General features: G+C 33.0%; 1 protein-coding gene across 1 annotated transcript; it reads left to right on the forward strand.

The window, feature by feature from the left end:
* The first annotated feature begins 1,055 nt into the window (after positions 1-1,055).
* LOC121423837 (rhodopsin, GQ-coupled-like) lies at positions 1,056-14,081 on the forward strand. The gene is made up of 2 exons (XM_041619347.1): positions 1,056-1,202; positions 11,042-14,081. Exon 2 carries the CDS (start codon positions 11,091-11,093, stop codon positions 12,132-12,134), a length of 1,044 nt encoding a protein of 347 aa, XP_041475281.1. The 5' UTR covers positions 1,056-1,202; positions 11,042-11,090; the 3' UTR covers positions 12,135-14,081.
* The last annotated feature ends 6,128 nt before the right edge of the window (positions 14,082-20,209 follow it).

Below are 20,209 nucleotides of genomic sequence, written 5' to 3' on the forward strand. Positions count from 1 at the left end.
GAAGATCTATCGGATGCACTGAAATCTAATTTAGACAGCACTTTTAGAGCTTTCCCTCAAGAAGAATAGACCGGTTTATTGGTATCTAACCTCTTAACATATAGAGGTATTCTAACTGTTACAATTTCAATGAACCCATGCGAACATTGACAATTTCGTTTTTTTGAGAGAGAGATGATCATGACGAGACCGTAAACGTCGTACTTTTCTTTTTTTCTCTCTCTCTCTCCAATCCCTCCTCTCTCCTTCCTATCTCTCTCCCTCTATCTATCTATCTTCTGCCTACCTCCATGCTCTAAAATCATATTGGTTCAATTATAAATGTATTTTCTTACACTCAGTATAACGTCAAAATAACGATAGGAAGGCGTGACATGCATGAACAAATCACGAGGCATAATTGACCACGTGATTGATTACGTAGGCGATCAGCTCAACTAGTGTGTCGCCAAAGACGACATATTAGATGTTTGCCTGAAGATAAGAGGATACCAATGCAAAGTTTTTTTGTGTGTGCCATAGTTTATCACAGTCCGATGTTTTGCTCTATGGATGTGAGTATACGCTCGCACGAGGGTGCGTGCGTATTGTGTGGGTGATATCTTATGGCGTATATGAGTAACGAACGGAGACAAGGGGAAAAAAAGGTGCAACGTGCTCTTCACTTACAACTGATCGTCGGAGAACAACTAGAACTTTTTTTTATCCACACAGGGTTTTTGTTATTCCCTTCCTTTTTTTTCTTCTCGAAGGCGTCACTTCAGAGGTACACGTGCACAAGCTAACACGTGGCCACCAAAAATTCTAATTGGCTCCTCCATTTCACTTGGGGATCCTAGCTTATTGGATACCACTATCGATATGAATAAGCCATACAATGCTACCCTTCTATTTATACCACTATCAAAATGGACTATTGCATCCTAAAAACAGTCGGTGGGTTAAACCTTCGGAGATATTGAGCAAGCTTGATATCTTTTGCTGGGACCCTATTTCTCTATAGTTGAAGAAAAATGTGATTAAATCTGGGGGTAGGTGACGGGTAGGTAAGGACAGTTTTCTTCTATCGAATTCACAATTGTTTAGGGGCAGACGCGTGTGACGTTGTGCCTCATACGTAGTTCCCGTAAACTTTTTTCTCGGTCTTCAACCAACTTTAAAACTTCTCTAAATCATTGGGTTTCTATCGGAAACATGAAAAAGTAAGTTGTTTTCTATCCATAATTGGTATTGATTCTACGCATTTTATTACATTTAATGATATATATATATTCTCTCACACAATTATATTTGATAAGTACTCAGCTATCCAATATTCTTTATTTGAAAAAAAAAACCAATTTCGTTAATTGTTTTTCATGAAAAGTGCTTCAAAGTGTCGATGTAAATCTTAAATTGAATATATATTGATTTACTTCATTAAACGCAAAATGTATTTTCAATTATTTATTTTCTTCAATTGATTACCATAGGCCTACTTTTTTTCGAAGTGTCATATTTTCCTTTAGTTTATGTTAAACGTGTGTAATGATATTATGATTGACATGTTTTAACCATTTTCTCCTTCAAAAATCTATTCAAAGAAACAATAAGGAAAATGGTAAGTGTATATGGATATTACTTGCAGAAAGATTCATAAATGAATATCGTTAATTAAGAATTGTATTTAAATACAGAATGAACTTCTTTTAAATCAATGTTGCCTTCATCTTATCTTAACTAAAGTCAAACAGCTTTGGTCTGGTCAATTTGTTGATTAAAAGTTGTTTCTTTCAAACTAATTTGCTAAGTAGAGAATATCAACGAAATAACTTCAATCATCGTTCAAAATGATTCATTATTTTATTTACTAGTATACGTCTTCCTGAATGGCTGTTACATCTCGATGAACAATACCTGAAGTGCAAAGGATTCATTGAACAGTTTTGACGATTTATCAATGTTGTTAATTCCTCAGGGTGATAGGAGAGCTTTAAAAATATTTTTTGTATAGCTCAATTCAATTCCGTTACCCAATTCCAAGAGGCGATAAAATCCGAGTAGAAATATCTAAAAAAGATAACGACACATATGACAATGATTTATATGAATGTTCCACTTTCGAATACTTTCGGCTACAAATGAAAATGATGTCTAATTCTATACACCATCTCATTCCGGTAACAGAAATGAGATTTACCAGATAAGCGTTAAAAGAACATCTCATACAGACTAGAGTTATTAAACACTACCTGTTATCGTTTTAGCACTAAATGAAATAGCTTACCACAAAAATAGTGCTGTCTTGGCATCGAATTGTGCTGTTTTTAAGTCAATCTGTTAAAACTAAATGTTAAGAAATTCACAATTTTAAAACATACCTTTTGTACGCATCGCAGCAAAATATTACAGAAATCTTTCCCATTGTTATCATCCTTCTAAAAATGGCACAGAAAAGCGGTTGTTTATGAAGAGGTTTCATCTTTGCTTTAAACAATCAAATTCTCCTTTTTCATATTCTTCTGATTAGGTTCCATACAATCTCCGAAATAGTTTAGACAAATTTATCACGCACGATTTCTCTGTTTCTTTTTTTTTTTTTTAGAATCAGCGATTCAAAGAATTCCGAGACAAACTTGATGTCGATAATTCCATGGGGACTCCATAAATCTTAATTTGTGATACATAATGTGAGGAAGTTGATGCATAGATCCATAGCGACTGAGCAGTGTTCTCTTGACCACAAGAAATTGATATCATTATAATTACGATCAATATCCTTTAGACAAAGAAATGAGATTGAGCCTTGGTAAAAGTAATTGTACCCCATCTTTTAACTCTCTATCAATCCTGACGTATCATGCGCTAAACTCTTGCTGTTCAATCTGACGCCTGTTTGTAGTTTCAATCAATGCACTTTGGCTAACCGAGGAAAGTAGATTGTTCCATTATAGTGTAAAACAATAATGATATGACCACACTTGAAATATCAAAAGTAATATTCCTTAAGTATGGATACACTGCATGCATTCTCAGAAATTAGCCATGATTACATCATCTCCACCATCGTGTTCTTCGAATCAAGAATGGCGGAGATGGAAACGCAGATTCAGAATTACAGCGTGAAGAGAATATAAAATACATTTTACGACTCATAGGTGGAAATAAATGAAGTCTACAAGAATACATTATTGGCCACATCTGCTCTATTTCCTCTTGACCATCAATGGTTTTTTGCTTCAAAATCTGCCGTGTATCTATCTCATAAAGACATGACACTTCGCACAGAATGTGGGCAGGGTTGACTGATATTAAGGTCATGAAGGGATTTTTATGTATATACTGGTTTTCATTTTAAAAAAGTAGTATGATATCCAGGGGAAAATAATGTCAATGCATTATTGGTTGCATAGGCAGGACTCCTAGCAATAATTTATTATTCTGTATTGAACCTTTTGCGTTTTTAGGTTATAGGAGAAATCTGTAAAAATAAGAAAAATGCAAATAAATTGCAAATCATTTTTTTCATAGATTAAGAGTTTAAAGGAAGAAAAATTTGTGAGCGTAAACCCTTAGTGCACCGAATTTATGAAGAATAATGGAGAATTATATATGATGAAATTGTTCCCTGGGAACAGATTATGGGATAACAGGTAAAGTAGAAAATATAACGTAAGTAAAAAAATAAAATGCTTTTGAGGTGGAACTTTGCACCCATGAGCTATAAATAGCGCACCTAAGGCAACATGTACACTATGAGCTCCCTTTTTATGGATGTACCATTAAGGATGCATATATTTATCATTAGTAAATACAAAATTGAGTTTGCATTGCCTCTTGTGAAAATGGGTGGTTCTAAGTTGTACCCACTTGATTATGCGTGCACAATCCTTTGTTTCATTGATTGCATCAGTGTGAAAAATGAACATTATATAGATGACACAGCACGAAGAAAAGAAAAAGGCAAAGAAAGCATTTATATCGTGAAAAATAGGAGTAAGGAGGCGCGATGACTTTGATGAAGGGCGAATTAATATGAGATGTAAATGAAAAGATTTTACCATAGTGGAAAAAATAATATGTGTCAAATCAAACAATACTTTGGTAAAGTCTATAGTATATCCAATGACTTCGTTCATTCTGACCATTCTTTTCGGATAAACCAACACTTTATTTTACTTATAATTTAAAAAGAGTTTGTTAAAACAGCTTTTATCATTTAAAGAATAGGCACTGATAAAAAGATCGGGAAAACAGCTTCTATATCATTTTAGAGAAAATAGGGCTTTCTAAAAGATCCCAAAAGATCACACACAAAAAATCATAGATATTGATAACATCATTTAACATAACTGCTTACACCAAGATTAAAGTTAGTTCCCAACGTTCATTCAAGAATTAAAACAAAAGACTGTGTAAAAACTTAATACAGCCTTCGAATAATCACCGGACAAAGTATTTTTCATTTAGAATGAAAAAGTAATGTGTTTAGAGTCTAGGTGCGCTTTGAATTGTTTTTCAATTGATGCATTGTTTCTTGCAAAAAGAAATGGTTAGCATAACAGAAACTGTAAGCATTCTATTCCCCTCTTTTCTAAATCAATATTGATTTTGATTTTTGTATGCTTCCCCAGTCTCTCACACAATTTATTTTTCAGGCAATCAAAATTCGAATAAAAAAGATAACCGCATTGCTATTCCTCTTCCAACATGTCCAAAGTGAGTGAGAGTAGTTTAGGATTGTATAGTAAAAAGAGGTCTGCGCCGTGAACTTTCCGCGGACGATGGATTTAAGCCTTGAAGGGACTCGTTGTACGTGTAACAGTTTAGCATGACCTCATAGTTTTCTCTTCGTTGTCGTATCGTCATTATGACGGTAAGCATCTTTAGCGGCGTCATTACCACGAATACTGTGCACTGTGTCTAGCGAATTATCCGTATATCAGGTGTATTTGAAAAAGTGATTGTATTTGACGTTTAGTTTGAGAAGTAATCAATAAAATGAATAGACCTCTGATGACTTATCTATCAAACTGAACATGCTTTAAACTCTAAAAGAATAGATTTTCCAAATAGGTCTATATAGTTGGTAAAGAGTGAATGATTATGAGTTAAACTAACGCCAGGTACTGTGTATAGATTCTACGCAATGTTTGGTAAATATCCACTCATGAAATGTGTGTTTTTTCACCTGATATCATTTTTACATAACCACTCTTGGTGTAACTCAAATATATTAGATTACATTGTTATATACCCTTTAGCACTACTTTGCTTAAGGTATTATAATAATCCATGTTCTAACGATTGGAGCAGTCTGGTATTGGGACGTATTCCAATCTCATTCAAACATGGAAACTAATGGACCTGTTTAAATATATAATGGGTAGATGCATTTATATGGGCCTGATGGATATAAGACAAAATAAAAACATAATAGGAAACATAAGAAAGGGGGGTAAATACATAACCGTATCCCCAAAATATAGGAGAAATGTCAAATGTTCACGAAAACATAATTGCGAAAAAAGCGATCTATCGCTGATTGTTAGAAAATTTGCATTGAAAATAAGTTGTCGAAATTTGTTTATCTTCCATTAAAAGTAGGATATTGAAAAGTTTACACAAGGAAGGGGGGGGGGGGCTCCAGCCTACCACAGCTCTTTACACGTATTTTGGGCTCCTCTAAATTCTATTATTCGAAAGCAAATGTTAAGGTTATCTGGTAGGATATTTTTTTTCATATCAATTTTGTCTGGTTTTGAACACAATGTGATACATGTATGAAGCATATATTAGGCCCATAATGAGGTGATCGAAAATGCGTCATATTCCAGCATTTATTTATTCTCCTTTTCTTACAATATTCATGCTTTATTTTTTTTGTATGTCAAATACATTTTCATCTAATTTCTAAACCAAACCAATATTTTCCCATTTTCTCAGATATGCTTAAATATATATAGTACTTTGTTTTGATTTACTTATGGAAAAAACCCATAATATTACAAGCCTTAAATTATAGTGTTTGTTTAAATTTCATTTTGCAAATTTCATTGTAATTATTTTTACCACTTAATTTTGTTCTGTTGAAAATGAAATAAAACAAATTGAAATTGAAAAAAAATATTCATATGTATTTCAACTTTAAACTCGTTTATCATTTGATCAATTCACATTCAGATTCAGCTTCAGATTTTATTTCCAACACAAATTAAATGAATATTGATACAAATCATTTTCATACATTTATAAAAAAAATATTTACGATACATATCATTGTCATTATAATCATATTCAACAACATCAATGATAATCAATATATAAAGATATATACAAAATATGGTACATTTTGTAGACAAATTATAATATACAATTTAAATAGGAAAGGGGTAACTGTGGAAATGGGAGATTCACTCAAAAGCATAGCTTGTATAATGTGAACCTCCCTAAATTCGTGTCGTGAATATGTTATCTGTATTTTAATATAATTTTATACATAATTACTGCTCCAAACGATAATGATATTAGAGTGAGTGGTTCACTTTTTTATAAATAAATAGAATAAAAGGTTGTTCATATCGGTATTGCACGTAACCTGACCAGACTGTCGATTATAGTAATGTAATATGAATGCTTTGTTTTGACATAAGTGGGATTATGGCCATGCATGTAAAAACATAAGGATCAGCATAATTTCACAGGGCGTGCTGTAATAAATCTTATGATTTTTATCGTGAGTCTTAGGAAAACCGTCTATATCGTAACGTTTAGTCGTATTGACTTATGCTAAAAGGACACGAAACAATGCTTTGTCCATGATTTTGATCTCATTTTTCGAAGAAAATAGTGAGAAATGTTAGCTTTAAATGATGCCCCTCCTTTTTCAATCTCAACCCTCCTTACCACCTCCCCCCTCCCTTCTCTGTCTTCTCACCCATCTCTCTCCCCTGAAGGACACAAATTTTCTTAGCAAAATCAAATACTATCGATTGTTGTTTCGGTTCACTTCAAAATGAGCACAAACGGGGAAAATGTTCCAGTTCCTTCAACCTCTTGCCCGATTTAAGGATCACCGTCGTTTAAGATGACTCGTATTGAGTTTCATCCTCATTTCAATCGCCCACTCATTCATCCTACTCATTTACCCCTGTGCTACGTGTATTTACCATCACATGCTATCCTGTTGGGAAGTAGACAGTCTTTATTAAGAATCTCCTCTTTGAAGAGTTGTTTATGGGCTCTCATCAACAAGGCAGTGATGCTTGGGGACTGTACAATTGCAAATTTGGGTTTATTCATGAAAATAAAACGTCATTGATTTATGAAACTAATTATGATTTAAAAAGAGTGATAATTTCATTTTCATTCTTTACAAACCAGTTTTTATTCTTGGTAGCTTCATCGGTGGTCACTCTGAATACACTTTCGTGAAAGAATGCATGTTTCACAAATAATACAAAATTCAGCATAAAAATCAAAATAAAAACTAAGGGTAAATCATAATTTACAAATTCTGGATAACAATTCAAGATAAGATAACTTATGAAATGTAATTTAAGTGATCAGTTTTAGGAAAAGACCTCCCCCCCAAAAAAAAAATATATATATATAAAAAATAAATAAATAGAATAATAATAATAATAAATAAATGAATAAAAAATTAAATATAATTAAATGAATAAATAAAATGACTTCGAATACCAAACCAGAAATCTGATTGGGGATTGGTCTTCATTTTGTGTATCGTACATACATTATAGAATTGACATAGTTTCTCTTGAAAATGCTTTGCCAAATAGGCATGTTATGCTTTTATGGAACGTATATGTATGGCGACGGCAACAATGATGATTGTCATCATTATTACCGTTCCTACATCGCCACTATATATAATGGCATAACGGGGTTAGGCCTATTATGATCGTGATCATCGGCATGTTTTATTGCGACCAGTTTCATATTGATTAATTATAACTCAACTCGCCATAGATCTATAGATTTTATAGATAAATGAATTTTTATTCTGCTCTGCTGGTAATGGTTCAAAGCTTATTAGATTAGAAGACTCATTCAACAACTGCATAGAGACAACAATTTGATTGTGACGAAATTATTACTTTCAATACTGACAGAATGCTGACTGTTATTACATTCAAGACGAAATCATATCAGTACATATAGCATTCTAAAATAATTTTATATGAAATTCGGTATTACAGTGATACAGTGTTAGTCTTTTGTGAAATTCCGAATAGATTTCCTCTTGTACTTCTTTTTTTTCTTTCTGCTACTTCTTTTTCCTTCTTCTTTCTTTCTTCTTCTACTTCTCCTTCTTCTTTTCCTTCTTTTCTTCATTTTTTTCTTCTCCTTCGTTTATTCTGTAGTCTTCTTTAAAGAGAGCACGGCCATATTTCTTTATCTATATAGAATAAGGTAAAATAAATGACTATTTTCCGCATATTGTTCACCACTGATCTTTGATTGTTTTAACAAAACGCGTCTCTCGTAGGAAATTCCCCTTTTAGAATACAGTGCAATTATTAAGAAAATAGTACTTCATTTGATAAAACATAACATGTAAATGCAATCAATTACAAAGAAATCAATCTTACCTTGTTAAATAGTCAAGAGTCTCTCCTTTACCATTCCAAGTCCGAAATGCTCTTCTGCCATTATTCCCATTATTTCCTTGAGATAGTTTTCCTAGAAAGGAAAATTAACCATCTGCGACAATTTACTAAAGTATATCGTATTTCGATCAATTATTTTTCTGGATGTTTACATTCAAAGTATTTCTCGGCTCTATAAACAGGGTTGATGATATATGAGGACATATTTCGTTTATGTAAAAACATTATAATAGTGCGCGGGCGTTATTATCGAATGCCACTTTGGAAAGCATCTCATCAACAATTGTGGGAAAACGTATTTATGATAGATTTTAAACAGAAAAATAAAGATCGGTATCTTAAAAAACACTTCTTCTAAGGTTAAAATTAATTTGCATTCAAAATATATAGTCCCTTTCATACTGAACACCGTCATGTTTTTAATAATCTAAACAATACAAAACGATGCAGACTTCTTCTGCTCTTGAAAATTGATAATCGATTGCTAATAATTGGATTTTTAAAATCCACTTAAATATATATGTCATATTTACACGTTTTATCAGAGATAACCACTTTAGTTATGGGGTTTTATGGTGAATGGTACTAGAAACCTGATGATGACAATGATAATAATATTATAGTCAAAGATTGAATTTTCAGCTGGTTTCTCGGTCAGTTGATTAGAGTCAATTGAGAGAAGGTTAATCAATCGAACGTGTAAGTGAGATGATCAAATGTCATCATAATGTTCTTTTTATACAAAGTACATGTACATTACTTTCTCCAAGAATGGATTTTCCTCTCGCTTTGCTCCCTCCAAGTAATCAGGTATAGGATGTTTCAAGACTTGAGTTACCATGGTTACTAACCTTAAAGGTCACGGGTCATTACAGCAAGGTTACAAATTTTACCAAAATTTTATCATGAATTTAACTGTTCATCATAAAATACAACACAAATCCTTAGTTAAATAAAGCTGGCTCGCTTTGGTCAGACCTAATATTATTCCACTTGTCTTTGCCAGTGACTCCACTTGTCTTCACCAATGACTCATGTAACTTTATAAAAGAGTTATATCCATATTTGATTCTGATATTCAAAGAAAGGCGTTTACATTTCATTATTTTAATAAATGTTAAATACATTTCGAAGACAAAGCAACATTTCTTTCCTCAGATTGGATGATGATTTTGTTTTCGTCACTTTAGTACCATTAATTAACAGTTATCATTGCATTACTTCGAATACTACCATCTTAACAACACTGCCACTTCTACTATTATTACTATTACTACTACTACTACTACTACAACTACTACTACTACTACTACTTCTACTACTACTACTACTACTACTACTACTACTACTACTACTACTACTACTACAACTACTACTACAACTACAACTACTACTGATACTACAGCTACTACTACTACTACTACTACTACTACTACTACTACTACTACTACTATTTCTACTACTAGAGCTACTACTACTACTACTACTACTTCTACTACTGCCATCACAACCACCACTACAACTACTATACTACTACAACTACTACTGATACTACAGCTACTACTACTACTACTACTACTACTACAACTACTACTACTACTACTACTATTTCTACTACTAGAGCTACTACTACTACTACTTCTACTACTGCCATCACAACCACCACTACAACTACTATACTACTACTTCTATAAGAACAACAACTATTACTACTACTGCTCCTTCTTCTTCTTCTCCTACTTCCAATATAATGACTGCTGATTTGATTTGAACTACAACACTGCAATAAAACAGAAAGTTCAAAATTTCTTTGCAGGATGATGATTTTGTTTTCGTCACTTTAGTACCATTAATTAACAGTTATCATTGCAGTACTTCGAATACTACAATTTTAACAACACTGCCACTTCTACTATTGGCTACTACTGTACTACTACTACTACAACTACAACTACTACTACTACTACGACTACTACTACTACTTCTACTACTTCTACTACTACTACAACTACAACTATACTACTGCTACTACAGCTACTACTACTACTACTACTACTACTACTATTACTACTACTACTACTACTATTACTACTACTACTACTAGAGCTACTACTACTACTACTTCTACTACTGCCATCACTACCACAACCACCACTACAACTACTATACTACTACTACTATAAGAACAACAACTATTACTACTACTACTACTTCTTCTTCTCCTACTTCCAATATAATGACTGCTAATTTGTTTTGAACTACAACACTGCAATAAAACAGAAAGTTCTAAATTTGTTTGCAGGGTAATATGTCAAATAGGAACCTTGTCCCGAAAATATTGGATGGAAAGTTTATCATCCTCTAATTATAAATAGTGTTTATTTTGGCATCCATAATTTAACGCCATGATGTTGTCATTTTCTTTGCAGATGAGCTCGAAGCTTGCCACAATGGATCGAGTAGACACAACATAGCAGAATGAATCACACAACCATTAGAATTGATGATGAAGCAAACAAGATATTCATCATCCTTGAGATTATCGTTCGCCTCCTGCTCGCTCTGTCGGGTACCGTAGGCAACGCTTTCGTCATCTATGCCGTAGTGATGACGCCGAAATTGCGAACCATACCTAATGCCCTTGTTACAACCCTGGCAGGCTTGGATTTAACGTCCAGTGCTGTCTTGATACCTCTCATGGTCGTTGGCAAGGTAGAAAACAAGTGGCCCTTCGATGTCAGCTTCTGTCGCGTTCACGGGTTCATGCTAATACTCTTCCACGCACTATCACTCAACGTGCTCGGCCTGATCGCACTAAATCGTTTCCTAAATATCACCAAGCCCCTGCATATCTATCGCAAATATACCACTCCGCAGCTTTTCATCTTACAACTCATCATCGCATTTTTGTTTGCTGGTGTACCTGTCCTAAGCCCATTCTTTGGCATTGGAAGCATGGATTTCGCTGGTTTCAATCCTGTGCTCGGTCACTGCTCGTTTGGATACGACGTCGAGGGCGTGTGGGTGTACGAGATCGTGCTTCTGTCTCTCGGGCTTATGATTGGGACATTCGTCATTCCATTCAACTACATATTGATATGGAAGCATGTGGGTGCTAGTCGATCACGGGTTCATGCATGGTCGACAACGGCTCTGCCTAAGAACATCGCCGAGCAACAGTCCAACATTGAAATAGACAGTCGAAATCAAGAAATATCTGTTCCCGCCTTTGCCCAAGCTATCTCAAATCGCCGTTTACAGCAAAAAGACAACCTTCGACTGACGAGGAACTTGTGGCTCCCCTTTGTAACTTTCATGCTGTCCCTCGTACCCTTCTTTGTTTTTGTCATTTTTGATGAACATTACACCTTCTCTCTCTGGCTTTGGAGGGCTGTGGATATTCTCTTCTGGTCGACTTCTTCGGTTAACCCATACTTATACGCCCTGATGACATCGAGTTTTCGAGAGGCGTCCAGAAAGCTCATTGGTTTATCTATTGTCAATTCACCATTTCGTAGCTGATAAACTTCAAATTAATGTCATGTATTAATGACCATGATAACTTATTGATTGATTCATTCATTAATTTACTTATTTCAACGTATTATATCTATTAAGATGCCATGGTCACAAAGGACGGGCTTACATCTCGATCTTAAATACACTTATTATAGTTTTATACTAGACGATCAATCACTTAAAATGCTCACCCTGCCTTTATAATCTTGAAATTAAAGAAAATATGAGAAAAAAGTAAATTTAATGGAAACTTCATGAAGTTTAAGTGATGACATAATAAAGCAGATCAGTTGTATTAGATTATGACAACGCTCAACACTACCAAATCATAATTCAAGCTAAAAGGGGAAAAGAAAAGCACAACTAACAATTTTTCCTCCCAGAAGAAAATCATTTTAGAAAAAAAAAGAATATAATTCTGATAAACAATGATAATACTATTGTACTGATGAAACTAATGAAGATGGTTTTGGTATTGATAGGCCTAATAATGATAAAAAAGGTAATATGGTAATTATGATAACCACATTAGCGTAAAGATCCAAACATGGGGGCCAAACTTGGCGTATGGGGAAAATCCTAAAAGTTTTCGAAAGAGTGAAGCGAGCGAGCCTGCTTTTGAGATAGGTTTTAACATATTGTCCAGAAAATATCATATTTTACCCCTTTTTACTTTCATTTTCTCAATTTTTCTTGGTCGTGATAAAATTGGGGATTCGTGCCCCCCCTTCTGTACGCCAGTGAATGAGAGTGATAACAATGATAAAGATTAATAGAAATTATTTTTTCATTTATTTCATCATAATGATAATCATAAAACAAGGTAGAGCCTGTCACTAAAATCATTTTACAACAAGAAAATCACAGGTGTAGACAACTGGGGATTTATTTGTAATCACTGATTCACATTTTGTTTTGAGGAAGCCATAAAAATTCGAAGTAATGAATTGAAATTAGAAATCATATTCCGAGAGATTACTAATGAATTAATGAAGAATCTTTTTTTTTCTCTGCATGTATCACTTTTGTTTCTATCTGACTATACCTGACATTTGAGAGCTTTCGAAACAGGCACGGTCGATTCCTGTTTAGTGCTTGTTTACATACAGTTCTCGTGATATTATTTAGGAATGAGTATGCGCACATTATCAGAATTGACTTCCTCTTTCCTCTGTCCTCTTATCTTTCGGAAGGACCTTATTGATGAGTGAACGTTAACACTGTACTGCTTTGTGTCCATGCTGCTATGTAAGACAAGGTTTTGTGTGTTAACAACTAACTCAACTTAAAATTACTAGTAAACTATTCGAATGGGTTCAGGTTATCGAGGTACAACATAAAATGATGTCGGCCTATTTGGTTGACAGTTTAACATAACGGTGCTACAAATATTACAGGATAATACAAAAAAAATCAGAACTTATATTCTCACCATTAAGAGGCATTGATCCACGTCCATGTATTACGCGGGTGGAGTGCGTTTACAGAAGTATAATGCATCTTACATTTCACTTCATCTTATCAGAATTTAACAGATTAATAACGACAAAACCCTTCGTTTCTGTGTTTGTTTCGAATGTTTTTATTTCTGTCTCGCAAGGGGGGCAGAGTTGGTTCGGTAAAAGTGTCCACGGTAGTTATATTCACCATGCACCCTGGATGATGATATTTTGACAGGAGATATTAAGTATGGGTTGTGGTTATTTTAACGGATCGTGTTCCGTCTTTAAGCAACTATTAAAACATATTTCACACAGGGAATATTATTTTGTGGGATTATCGAAGAACTGAAAATCGCGAGGCGATTTTCATATGCTTAATGTAGATAATAATACTGTTATTCATGAATTTATTCAGAATAATAAATACATTATTTCATAATGTTTAGTATAAATGAGATTGATGTCCACACTCTAAAAAATACTGAGTAAAAGTGCTCCATGAGGGTAGTTGTGTATCCAACCAACATTGTGCATTTCTTTTTGGCATTTTTTTATCCAGTGGGATGAAAATTTTGCCCATTCTATAATAATTGCTGCTTATTTTTAACAATACTGGACAATATGCTTCCCGCATTGGGTAAAATACTCCCCTAAATTGGTTGGACACATAATTAAAGGTCAAGTCCACCTCAGAAAAATGTTGATTTAAATCAATGGAGAAAAATCAGACAAGCACAATGCTGAAAATTTCATCAAAATCGGATGTAAAATAAGAAAGTTATGACATTTCAAAGTTTCGCTTATTTAGGGTTAGGGTTATCAACTTTCTCATTTGGATGTAACTGGCTCGTTCATATAACTAGTTTGTTGAAAATAAGCGAAACCTTAAAATGCCATAACTTTCTTAGTTTACATCCGATTTTGATGAAATTTTCAGTGTTATGCTTGTTGAATTTTTCTCTTTTTATTCAAATCAAGTTTTTGTTGGGATGGACTTGTCCTTTAACCTTGTGGTGGTAAAGATATTACCCAATATTTTTTACAGTGCAGGGATTACAAAAAGAAGATTGATTCGGGAGAAGGGACGCAGCCAGTTATTATTATGTTTAAAGGAGAAGGCAATCGAAAACGTCGCACAGTCACTATTTTTCTGTATGTTTTTTTTTTTACATGTTTGAAATACCTGAATTTTCTTTCCTGTTAAGGTGAACCACAGTTTGAATCCTCCCCGAGCATGTCGTAACATAATGTGATTACATACAGCAATTCTATACGAGTCAAACAATATGATACGAAATAAACAGTTGGTGAGTTCCTCCATCAACTATCTTATTTTCTTATCAATGTGCTGATGTGTTTTTGTGAACAAATGAGCAAAATAAGTTTTTTTTAGTTTTTATTATCAAGAAATGCATCAGAATGAATTGAATTTATAAAAACATGCGATGGACACATTTGGAGATCAGGGTGTAGGAAAATATTGAGGTTAATCTAAAATATGTGCCGTGTGATTTTCTTCCAATTAAACAACTTATCTGGTGGAGTCATCGTTTACAAGGGGACCTAAGAAAATTATATGTAAAGTATGAACGTATAAAGGACTAAATCAATATTCCGGAATTTTCCATAAACAAGATTTAGATACCAATGGTTCGAGTTAAGAAGGGGTTATGACCATGTAATATTCTTTTCTAATTCACTTTATAGAATAAAATCTTTGAAATTCGTGCCCTTATGCTTTTACATAGTTCTTAACAGTAGTTGAGTATTGAAAAATAATTGTTACAAGAGTTTACGTGTTTTTAAAGCATCTTAATCCCACCTTTTATGCAAATATATATTTTTATGCATATATATATATATATTATGTAAATATATATATATATATATATATATATATATACAACTATACATTGTGAGTAAACAAAAACTTTACAACTCACAAATCCCCAATTTAAGGAAGAAATATGTCACGAACGCATAATCCTTATACTGTTATATATGGCTGGAAAGAGTATCTTCTCCAAAATAATTTTATACCATATTTATATATATAGTGTGTCTTCACGCTTGGATAGGAATTCTTTGCAGCGATGTAAGGCATTACTGCAATGAATGGATCCAGATACCAATGATGTCATAATCCTGCATGAGTAAATTAGTAAACATATTTGCTTATCCATTTTCAATAAAATTAAATTGAGAATTGATACTAAAATGTGTTAGTTAAACAATCATAATGTGAATTATTGAAAAGCTATTTTGAAATGGTTTTTGATGCAACTTGTATAGGATTATGATATCTTGGACATCTGGATTCATTTATTGCAGTTTATGCATTCATTTACATCACTGCAAAGAATATCTCCTGATCATTCCAGCGTTAAAACATACCACATAAATATGGTATAAAATTATTTTGGATAACATACTCTTTCAGGCCATAAATAATAATCATGAGTTCTGAAATATCTTTCTACTTAAATTGGGGATTTTTGTAAGGTGTCAATTTTTTCTTGACTGACTCGGTATAACGAAATAGATATGTGTTCTATTGTATTAAATTAATACCTTATATGTAGACATTCTAATATATATCATACTGTTTGATATCTTGTATTTCCATCATTTCATTCATTGTATTTCTTTAGGGCTCATGATGATTGTGATAGGAATTTTCATTAATGATCATGTCGAACGAATATTTTTTGCATGGACATCGCCACAATATTATATAGCACTTTTGATACAGTACTTTTATTTGCTGAAATATTCATTAAATTATGCTTATGTTCACCACATAATCATGTAAAAATATATGTATTGAATGCCTTAACACGTTGTATATGTTGGTGCTACGAAATATTTATTACATATTCTTCAAGATATAAAAAAACAGACTAGTATTTACGTCTTTTCTTATTACCTGTGTACATTTCTATTTACAATAAGCGGGTCAGTTTGCGTAATCATAGCCAGGGGGAATTTGGAGGAAACACTTAACACATCTATTCTTGCATTAAAGTGATTGGTTAACATTGGTTTGACTTTTAAAATATCTGAGCTAGAAGGACACACTTGTCACCTGTGTCCAGCATATGTTCCAAAAATAAAGCCCTGAAAAAATTGCGTTCGAAAATGATTATTTAGTGCTTCAAAAATTGAAATATAAAGTGACCGGAAACACCATCTTAATTTCATCCCATACACTTATGTGTACTATTTAGGTGTCTATAAGACGCCTATTTAAAAAATTGGGGTTTGCCTTGTAGTTTTAGCTTTTCATTCTCAATAATGGTTGTTTTCAGGGTTTATTAGTTCTAATACATGCACTTGTACACATGTTTCATCTGGGTTTGAGAATTTTTTAAATCGGCTGCTCACAAAGTTAAACAATACCTTTAAATACCAAATGATACTAAGTAGTGCTCCTTTGAAGGACACGATCGTTTTACAATAGAGACATTACCTAACAAAATAGGGTGTAGAGCAATGTGGGAATGTTTGTAACTTGATATTATAATGAAATATCGGCATACACGGTCATATAAATCATGTCACTGCTGCTGTCACAATAACAACTACTGCCCTGATTCCGACTTGGTTTTAGTCAATAGGATTACCACCATGCCATGAATTTCATTCTCACGTGACATGGAATAGCATCATTATGGGCACTATGTGATATATTAAAACAATCACCCAGTTCGTTTTTATAGCTTGAACACAAAAAGCATAAACTACTAAAAGAATATTGAACATTCTAGAATAATCTACTCATACAGATCAAAGACGCTTGATATATATCAATTTCATTTTCATAATGAATACTTTCTTATGAAAATGACGAAAAAAAAATAAATCGATGCCATTTCAATATAGTCTATTTATTCTGACAAGAAATTAGTCATTTTTAAATCCATAATTTAGTAGAGTGCCATTATATACAATGCATCCCTTTGAATTTGAGTAGATTGCATTTACAGTGAATAGTAAGATGAAAAATTTAAAAATCATACTTCGGTATAACAACCAAAAATACTAGATTAAGACTAAATTAATGGTAATGCATTTCATTTTAAGGGATAAAATTCAACCCTATAAACTGAATTTAATTTATTGAATAAATAATTATTATACCATAATCATTTCATAACACCCGACGTATATTTTCAAAAATTATTTTACGCCTAGATGTCAACAAACTGGGCCATAAGTGACCCAGGCCTCGAAACGCAGACATGTGTATTACTTTGTTGCAATTTTCACTTGCAGTTGGATTACATGCGTATTAATATCACAATTATATGGTCTAGTTACGGTGAACCCATCGAGATGGGTGATCCTCAAGCAACGCACCTCCGAACAATCAATATCACACATAGGACCAATAATGTATCCGGTTTAATTCAACTGGGAAATAAATTAACTGGTGAAGATAATACACACAAAGATAGGTCGGATGATTGTTCATCGTAATCATCCGACCTACAATATCTACAAGGACAATTTTTAGGATAATCTTACACAGTGATGAAATACAGAACATGCGTGTTTATTTAAAAGTATATATGCGTTTAAATAAACACGCATGTTCTGCATTTCATCACTGTGTATTAAAGATTATCCTTAAAATTGTTCTTGTATTTTCTAAGAATGGTATACATTAAATGCTTAATGTATGTCACTAAGGTATTTCCTACCAATGTCATTATCAAAATTATATACATTCATCAGGCAGAAACAATAATTACAAGATGAAAATCTTATCAACAATAAACATTGAATATTTACAAGAATCTGTATGTTTACATGTACATCTCTACTTATCATTTTGTAAACGAATATAATTTCAAATGAAATGCATAGAGGAGCTTCAAATAAAATCGGAAACTTCAATGGATCTAAAGGTTACAGAAATAAGAGGATATTTGCCTACTGGTCATCCAATTTACATCTTAATCAAAGTATAACTTGCAAGTAATATCATGGATACTGCATGAAGATACTGATATCAATTATACTGAGGATTGTAGAGTTAGGTGTATTCTGGGCTGAAATTGATAACGTCTATGGGTCTTCAAACACGCAAATTCTATTTCAAGAATCTTGAATACCCCAACCCCCCACCCCCCAAAAAAAATAATAGCGCATGCTAGTTCGCATGATATCCCAGTCCATATGCGTTGATTTTGAAAGATTATTAGCCGCAAAGCCAAACATGACAATGATAGAAAATTTAATAATGATAACTGGTGCCATTTATTACGATGGAATTGAAATAGCATTTTAATATCTGCCCTGGTTTTCTTGAATTATGAATCTTTAACTATTAAACTAACCATTTCTAATGTTTTTTGACCATATGTGTGCTCGCAAACGATATTAATAATTTAGTTTTCATTGTCATTTGCTGTCTACGGTAGATAGCATTTCAATTTCGACCCTGGATTCAACCTTGAATCTTGAACTATGTACTTCGAACCTTTCTTTAGCTTTGATCGATTTTATTCAATCATTTGAGCTCTCGTAAAAGGGGTAAATTGTTTAGCTTAGGAGGTGATTTGCTATCTGCGGTAGATAACAAGTATCTTCGAATCTTCACTTTGATCAATTAATACAATCCATTCTGATTATCATAAGAATTATTATATCAATTCTATTTTCATATTATAATTCGAATAAAGTATTGGGGTATTTTCATATTTTATCTCGTGATCCCAAATTTCAATCAGCTATAGGTAAGGCGAGGATGATTTTTCATACAGGCATATAAGTCTGTATATTCTTTCATTCTCGCAAGAATTAATGCACCCTTTAAAAAAAATGCCCAACTTTCAACCGACCCTGGGCAACATACTGTCCACACAACTATTGGTTAAAATCTACCCAAGTTGGGTAATAAAAACTAATAATTGGGTAATAGACTTGCTCAATTGGATAATAATTACCCAGAATACATACATTACCCAACACATTTTAAAGGTCAAGTCCACCTCAGAAAAATGTTGATTTGAATCAATAGAGAAAAATCAGACAAGCACAATGCTGAAAATTTCATCAAAATCGGATGTAAAAAAGAAAGTTATGACATTTCAAAGTTTTGCTTATTTTTAAAAAAATAGTTATATGAACGAGCCAGTTACATCCAAAGGAGAGAGTTAATGATGTCACCCACTCACTATTTCTTTTATTTTTTATTGTTTGAATTATACAATATTTCAATTTTTACGAATTTGATGATTAGGACCTCCTTGCCTGAAGCACAAAATGTTAAAATAATGGAATTCCACGTGTTCAGGGAGGAATGAGACTTCATTTCACATGACAATGACAAGAAAATAAAAATATTTCATATTTCATACAATAAAATACAAAAGAAATAGTGAGTGAGTGATGTCATCAGTTCCCTCATTTGCATACCGACGGAGATGTGCACATAACTGTTTTGCGAAATGAAACGTAACTTTAAAATGTCATAACTTTCTTATTTTACATCCGATTTTGATGAAATTTTCAGTGTTATGCTTGTTGAATTTTCTCTTTTTATTCAAATCAAGTTTTTGTTGGGGTTGACTTGTCCTTTAAGTATGTGGGCCTATAATAATATGGCGTTTATGTAATGTGGACCACTTT

Source organism: Lytechinus variegatus, chromosome 1, assembly GCF_018143015.1.
Source record: "Lytechinus variegatus isolate NC3 chromosome 1, Lvar_3.0, whole genome shotgun sequence".
Lineage (NCBI taxonomy): Eukaryota > Metazoa > Echinodermata > Echinoidea > Temnopleuroida > Toxopneustidae > Lytechinus > Lytechinus variegatus.

Bases quoted from the DNA above. Each gene is read 5' to 3' on its own strand.
- LOC121423837 (XM_041619347.1), top strand. From the start codon at position 11,091: ATGAATCACACAACCATTAGAATTGATGATGAAGCAAACAAGATATTC.